This window comes from Copadichromis virginalis, linkage group LG3, assembly GCF_057382275.1.
Source record: "Copadichromis virginalis isolate Kocher_CV1m ecotype Utaka linkage group LG3, C_Virginalis_male_GT1.1, whole genome shotgun sequence".
Classification (NCBI taxonomy): domain Eukaryota; kingdom Metazoa; phylum Chordata; class Actinopteri; order Cichliformes; family Cichlidae; genus Copadichromis; species Copadichromis virginalis.
The window spans coordinates 20,761,815-20,769,886 of NC_140620.1; the positions used below are offsets into that span (position 1 = coordinate 20,761,815).

Consider the following 8,072-nt stretch of genomic DNA (forward strand, 5'->3'; position numbering starts at 1 on the left):
AGGCCCAGGCTCTTCCAGCAGCCACCAGGCCCAGGATCCTCCTGCTCCACCAGGCCCAGGCTCTTCCAGCAGCCACCAGGCCCAGGATCCTCCAGCAGCCACCAGGCCCAGGCTCTTCCAGCAGCCACTAGGCCCAGGATCCTACTGCTCCACCAGGCCCAGGATCCTCCAGCAGCCACTGGGCCCAGGATCCTCTAGCAAGGCACCACCAAGTAAATCAACAGTGACAAGACGGTGAACGGAGCGAGCAAGACAACAAGCAATGGGGCCTAAGAGAACACCGAACGCCGATGAAATTGAGGACATCAAAAAGTCATTGGACTTTCTAACCGAGGAAACATCGGCTATCAAGCTACAACAGAAATATATCCTAGACTTAGTCGAGGAAATAAGGTCGCTACGTAACCAGAATGCAGAGAAGGAGAAACGGATCGTCTATCTGGAGAGCAGGGTCGCGGACCTGGAGCAATATACCAGAATGAACGACGTGATCATCACAGGGCTGTACATAAAACCCCGGTCATATGCTCGGGCTGTGACTGCTGGCAGTAAAGAGGAGCAAGGAGATCTGGATGGGAGCTCTGCGGAGCAACAAGTAGCTGGTTTCTTGCAGTCGAAAGGGATCGACCTGGACTGTAATAACATCGAGGCATGCCACCCCTTGCCCAGGAGAAATGCTAGTGATAAACCAGCTATCATCATAAGATTTGTAAACAGGAAACACAAGAATGCACTGCTGAAGCAGGGGAGGAAACTAAAAGGATCGAACGTCTACATGAATGACCATCTAACCAAATCCAATGCTGACATAGCGAAGAAAGCACGATACCTAAAGAAACTGGGTAAAATTCAGAACACCTGGACTGCAAACTGTAAAATATTTATAAAGCTCAACGGTACACCGGAGGAAGCCAAGGTGCTGGTCATCAAATGCATCCAGGATCTGGAAAAATATTAACAGGTCACTTGACTACAAAGGCAAGGAGCGGGACAAACAATCTACAGTCATCAAAGCAGGTAATAGAAGACAACAACGGAAGCTAAAGCGTAACGTATTCAAGGATGAAACAATCAATTAATTCATTATCTGGGAATTATACATTGCTACCACAAAGGATTGCTAATCAGGAGATAAATTCACCAGTAAACACGGAATACAAAACACACTTCACAGAGCAGGACATTGATCCAGAACTGAACTTTTTTAACATCAAAAATACCTGCTACTATCATACTGAAGAACAATTCAACAAAACTGTCAAGGTCGACGGCAAAATATCTATAATCCACTTTAATAGTAGAAGTTTATATGCAAATTTTCACAAAATAAGGGAATATTTAAGCAAATTTACACATCCATTCAGTGTGATTGCAGTATCTGAAACATGGATTAATAAACAGAAAGGAGAGGACTTTGTAATAGATGGATATGAATTAAATCTTACAAATAGAAAGAATAAGAATGGCGGTGGTGTGGCCTTGTTTGTGGATAAAAATTTAAAATACAAGATGGTAGAAAAAATGACGGTGGCGGTAGATAATATATTAGAGTGTGTAACAATAGAAATTAGTATGGGAAAAGAGAAAAATGTCATTGTAAGCTGTATATATAGAACACCAGGTTCTAATATTGAAATTTTTACGGAGTGGGTAGATAAAACATTCATTAGGACAAATCAAAAAGTCATGTTCATTTGTGGGGATTTTAACATAGATCTACTAAATCCAAACAAGCAGAGAGCGACAGAGGAATTTATTAATACAATGTATAGCTTGGGACTTTTTCCAGTGATCACTAAGCCCAGCAGGATTACAGCACAGTCGGCAACCCTAATAGACAATATATTTACTAATGAAATAGAAAATAGAACCATAAGTGGTCTCCTAATTAATGACATCAGTGATCATCTACCTGTTTTTATAGTGTATAACAGCAATTACAGGAAGGTTAAACAGCAAAACACAATAAAATACAAACGAGTGAGAACAGAAGAGTCAATAAACGCATTCAAAAGTGATTTACTCAAGCAAGAATGGGAGATGCTGTATAAGGAAAAAAATATTGATAAAGCTTATGAGATTTTTTTAGGAAAATTTAAACTGTTATATAATAGTCATTGCCCAGTAAAGAAATATAGTAAAAAACAAAAATATGCAGAGTGCCCATGGATTACAAAAGGATTGCAAAATGCATGTAAGAAGAAAAATACCTTATACAGAGAATTTATAATGAACAGAAGCACAGAAGCTGAAAATAAATACAAGAAATATAAAAATAAATTAACGAGTATTTTAAGGTCATGTAAAAAGGAATACTATGAAAAATTACTGATTATGAATAAAAATAATATTAAAGGGATCTGGAAAACATTAAATACCATCATCAAAAAGGGCTCGGGGCAGGCAGACTATCCTTCGTATTTCGCAAATAATGATAGAAATATTACTAATATGAGAGATGTGGTAAATGAGTTCAATAAATTCTTTGTAAGTGTTGGGCCAGACTTGGCTGAAACAATTCCTGATATAACAGATTCTGTAGAGAAAGAAACTAGACTCATTGACCGCAATCCTCATTCAATATTCTTAACGGTGGTGGAAGAAATGGAAATCATTGATATTGTTGGGAAATCACAAACAAAAAACTCTACAGACTCTGACGACATTGATATGGAAATCGTAAAGAGAGTGATAGAGGGCATTTCCAAACCCTTAACACACATTTGCAATTTGTCCTTACAAACTGGTACATTCCCAAAACAAATGAAAACAGCTAAAGTAACACCACTGTTTAAAAATGGTGACAGACACCAATTCACAAATTATAGGCCTGTCTCTCTACTTTCTCAATTTTCAAAAATACTGGAAAAAGTCTTTAGTAATAGACTTGACAAATTTATAGATAAACACAAAATAATAACGGATAGTCAGTATGGTTTCAGATCAAATAGATCAACATCATTGGCATTAATGGAACTGATCGAAAATATCACCAACAATATAGATAAAAGACAATGTATAGTTAGTGTATTCATTGACCTAAAAAAAGCTTTTGACACAATTAATCATGACATATTAGTTGATAAACTGGAGTACTACGGCATTAGAGGAGTGGTGTTAGAATGGGTAAAGAGTTATTTGAGAGACAGGCAGCAATTTGTGAAAATTGGGGAATATCAATCAGAGTGTATGGACATTGTTTGTGGAGTTCCGCAGGGGTCAGTATTGGGACCAAAGCTGTTTATCCTCTATATCAATGATATATGCAGAACATCAGATATACTACAGTTTATTCTATTTGCAGATGATACAAATATTTTTTGTGCTGGAGAGAACTTACATCAGCTTTTGGAAATTGTCACACAAGAAATGATTAAACTGAAAACATGGTTTGATAGAAATAAGCTATCATTAAATTTGGAAAAAACTACATTTATGTTATTCGGAAATTGTAAAAAAGATGCAGGAGCAAAATTATTAGTAAACAATGTTGAAATAGAGCAAGTTTCGGATACAAAATTTCTGGGTGTGATAATAGATAACAAAATCTGCTGGAAACCTCACATAAAGCATATACAAGCCAAACTGTCAAGAAGCATCTCCGTACTAAGTAAAGTTAAATATTTTTTGCCTTCCAAATCACTCCGGGTACTTTATTGTTCACTTATATTGCCATATTTGGAATACTGTGTGGAAATTTGGGGAAACACATATAAAACTGCACTTCAACCAATATGTAAAATTCAAAAAAAAGCAATCAGGATGATTAATAAAGCAGGATTTAGAGACCATACTAACATCATGTTTTTGAAATTAAAAATACTGAAGTTTATGGATCTTATAAAATATAAAACTGCAAAAATTATGTACAAGGCCAGATACAATATGTTACCAGGAAATATACAGAGGATGTTCTATGACAGAGAAGGAGACTATGAATTGAGGGGGAAATTGAATCTAAGGATTCTTAAAGCACGGTCAAAGGTTAAAACCTTTTGTGTCACTATTTATGGGGTAAAACTGTGGAATAGTTTTACTATAGATCTACAGCAATGCTCAGGAATTAGTAAGTTCATGAAAATACTTCGAAAACTGATTTTGGAAGAATATGATACCGATAAAGATGATCACCCATTGTATGTATAAAAATATCAAATTATATCCAAATTATATCAGTCACGGTAGCCAAGTTTATATAGGTTCTCCTCGTGTATCGTGTGAAGTATGTGATGATGGGAATTAGGTGAATTATGTGGGATCAATAAGATGTTGAGCAGGGGTAGGAATTAATAAGTATGTTCATACTTCTTCCTACTCCTTTTCAGACCAAACATTGTTACATTATGTCAGACGATTTTGTTTTATTTCATTATATATTTTTTGTTTATCTGAACACATACGTGTGTGTGTGTATATCTACATATATATTCGTATCTGTAAATGAAAATATATGTAGTGTGTATATATTGTTTTTTGTTTGATATGTCTGAAACAAATAAAGATACAATACAATACAATACAATATGTGTCTTTCTGGCTGCTGTTACAACCAAATTTCCCCTTGTGGGACAATTAAAGGATTATTCTATTCTATATTACAAATCTGGGTCGAGTTTATCCATTGATGAAAGACCACTGATCAATGGCCATGAGTTGAACTGAATGTTACTGATCTCTTTGTTGTTGGTGTGTTTATACTTTAACACTGAGACATTGAAATCAGACGAGGAATTCCCCATCTCGGTCATAACTAATGGACTGAGAGGACTAACACAAACTCCAAGTTCATTGTGTTTATTTACAGTGAAGTAACATCAGAATGTGACAAAAGAGGGATAAATTCCAGTTAGTGAATCCAAAGCTCTGTGCAGGCAGGTCCACAAAATCTCTCTCCACAGGAATTCTCTCTCAGTGGTGGTTTCCTGCACAGAGAAGAACAGGTAAGACTACGTCAATAAACAGAAGCATGCAAAGGTAAGGACTTACGTTTGCATGGATGCAAACAAATAAACAGGATTTGTTTTGGCCAGGGGTCCATTCTTCGTACCTCGCTAAGTAAGTTAGCTGGATTAGATTGTTGACGATTTCGCGTGATCCTGGATCGTTCGGTTCTCCGAAGCTCATCCGGGACTTGCTGTCATAGCAACAGATCCGTAAGCGTAAACCTGCTTGGGAGCAGGCTTACTTCATGTAAACAACATTAGATCGCGGCCACTCCGGTATGTCCGCTTCATTTATACGAAAGCAACAACAATATTTTACCACTGTTTTTCCATAAATAAATAATATCAATGTAACTGAAGATAATGCAGTATTTGATCCTTTTATTGATTCCATACAGATACATACAGGTCATTTCCTAAAAAAAGGGAAATGTACTATTAATCATTCTATTTCATGTATTTGATTATTTCAGATGTAAGTCATATTTCAGAGCAGTAATAGTAAATTACGTCGTGTAATCAAGATGAGAGACCACGGCTATAAAAGCGAAGGTGGATTAGGGAAGTCTGTCGCAGCCATGTCCTGTCCGTATACGCGACCAACCCATTGCGGAAGGTGCAAGATTGATAAGGAGAGTTTTCAGAATTCAGCGTATATTGCGGGACAGACAGGATCCTTTAGCTCAGCGCGACAGTGTGCTCATAGAGAGATATCGATTTTCCCGTGAGGGTATTATTCACTTAACCAACTTGTTGATGAGGGGGTGCAGGACCACCACCTGTCTTTTTTTTGCTCTGCCCTTTTCTTGGTTGCGGTTATAAACAAACAAACAGATTATTTCAGGGTCTCTTTCCAAGAGACTAAAAGCAATATAAGTGATAAATATTACCATTCTGTAGAATATTCTTATATTTCACTTTTACTTGTTCCCATGTTCTAGTGGGTCCTGTCGTGGCTCTAATATGAAAGAGGATATAATGTAATATAATATAATATGATATAATGTAATATAATAAATTACCTACGAGTTTAATTTGTCAGCAACTTTCTGCCAGCCCTCTCTCCTTGCTTTTGCAGCCTTTGCAGTGTTCCCTTGCGTTTTAATTAAACTCTGAAACTCCTGAAATCCCTCAATCATGAGTTCTTGCTCTGCTGCCGAAAAATACTGAGCGCGCTCCTTCGACATTTTCGCCGACCAATCAGAGGGTTGCCGATCAATGTTTCTACTATCGATGCGCAGCCCCTGTTAAGCTACCCAGTGATCTCACATTACTTCATCCAGCTGTACTAATCGTCAACAACAGGTGTGTTCGGAGAACCAGAATAGCGAGCTCAAAGTTAGCGCGATGATTTGATCTTGGATGTAGTAAGCGAGGTACGAAGAACGGACCCCAGGTTGAGCTATCCAGGTATTGCAATATAGTATGCTGCAACACATTTAGCCTAGTTAGTGCTCTGTGTGTGGCTTATTTAGTGGCTCAAATATACAACAACGCACCATTCAACTTTGATGCAATGATGACTCTTGTTGATTCTTCGAACCACAAAGGTGATGCCTCCTCACTCCTGTGGCACCAGCTGGTCTGCAGAAAGAGCAGGAGAACACGGCTATTTAATAAGAAATTTACATTTATGTAAAACTATGAAAGGCACATGCTGCCTTGTTGTTATTGGAAGAAAAACAAACATGTGATGTAACCCCTCCTTACACAGGTATGGATGCTGTAATACAATTATAAAGTCTTACCCTGTCTCTTGCCTGCTAAATTTTGCCCTCAGACGCTGCTGGGTGGCTAAAGGTGGCATACCTGCACCATCTGGTGCCATGGTACTGTATGCAAAGAAGCCCACATGCTCAGGAAACCTGTTTCATTACTATAGCCCTGGTGAGGTTCTAGGATTTAACTACATAAAAACTTCACCTTCATGATATCATGTTCTAGATGTCCTCGTATCTGAAAGAGATTTGAAAATAATTAAAAACAAGTCTTGATTCATGCCCAAAATTGGTCCACCCCAAGGATCGGGTCCCCCGACACAAACAGAGTAACATAGTGTACACTGTTAAGTGCCAGGAGGATTGCCAGGATTTATACATTGGGGAAACCAAACAACCTCTGGCAAAGCGGATGGCACAACACAGAAGAGCCACCTCTACAGGCCAGGACTCTGCAGTCTGTTTACACCTACAGGCCAGTGGACACTCTTTCAAGGATGAGGGTGTACACATCCTGGACAGGGAGGAACGCTGGTTTGAGCGCAGAGTCAAGGAGGCCATTTACGTGAAAAGGGAAAGACCATCTCTGAATTGAGGAGGGGGCCTAAGGGTACATCTTTCGCCATCTTACAATGCTGTGATTGCAGCCATTCCCCAACTCTCTGTGAATGGTACTCATGGCTATAGATCAGTGGTCTTTGATCAGTGGTTGTTGATCAATGATCATGAGAATTTGCATAATAAAGATTAAGGAACTGACCTCCCAGCCCATTGTTCCTTCAGTGGGCTGGTTTCAGTCATTATGCAAATGTACTGTTTATAAGATTTGGGGAAACCTGCAGTCAGCTGAGACTGAAGAAGTCACTTGGATGAGTGACGAAACGTTTCTCCCACAAAACGCTACGTCCAGATGAACAGAATCAACTTTTGGAGAAGACATTGAAATCAGGCGAGGAATTCCCCCTCTCGGTCATAACTAATAGACTGACTGGACTAACACAAACTCCAAGTTCAGTGCGTTTATTTACAGTGAAGTAACAACAGAATGTGACAACAGAAGGATTTTTTTTTTCAGTTCAATTCAATTTTATTTATATAGCGCCAAATCACAACAACAGTCGACTCAAGGCACTTTATATTGTAAGGTAGACCCTACAATAATACATACAGAGAAAAAACCCAACAATCATATGACCCCCTATGAGCAAGCACTTTGGCGACAGTGGGAAGGAAAAACTCCCTTTTAACAGGAAGAAACCTCCGGCAGAACCAGGCTCAGGGAGGGGTGGGGCCATCTGCTGCAACCGGTTGGGGTGAGAGAAGGAAGACAGGATAAAAGACATGCTGTGGAAGAGAGACAGAGGTTAATAACAGATATGATTCAATGCAGAGAGGTCTATTAACACATAGT

At 38.6% G+C, this 8,072-nt stretch overlaps 1 protein-coding gene across 1 annotated transcript; it reads left to right on the top strand.

The window, feature by feature from the left end:
* Positions 1 to 262: 262 nt before the first annotated feature.
* On the top strand, positions 263 to 2,162 carry LOC146713340 (uncharacterized). The gene has a single exon (XM_085437857.1). It carries the CDS (start codon positions 263 to 265, stop codon positions 956 to 958), a length of 696 nt encoding a protein of 231 aa, XP_085293983.1. The 3' UTR covers positions 959 to 2,162.
* Positions 2,163 to 8,072: the final 5,910 nt, after the last annotated feature.

Coding starts and splice junctions, on each gene's coding strand:
- LOC146713340 (XM_085437857.1), top strand. CDS start 263: ATGGGGCCTAAGAGAACACCGAACGCCGATGAAATTGAGGACATCAAA.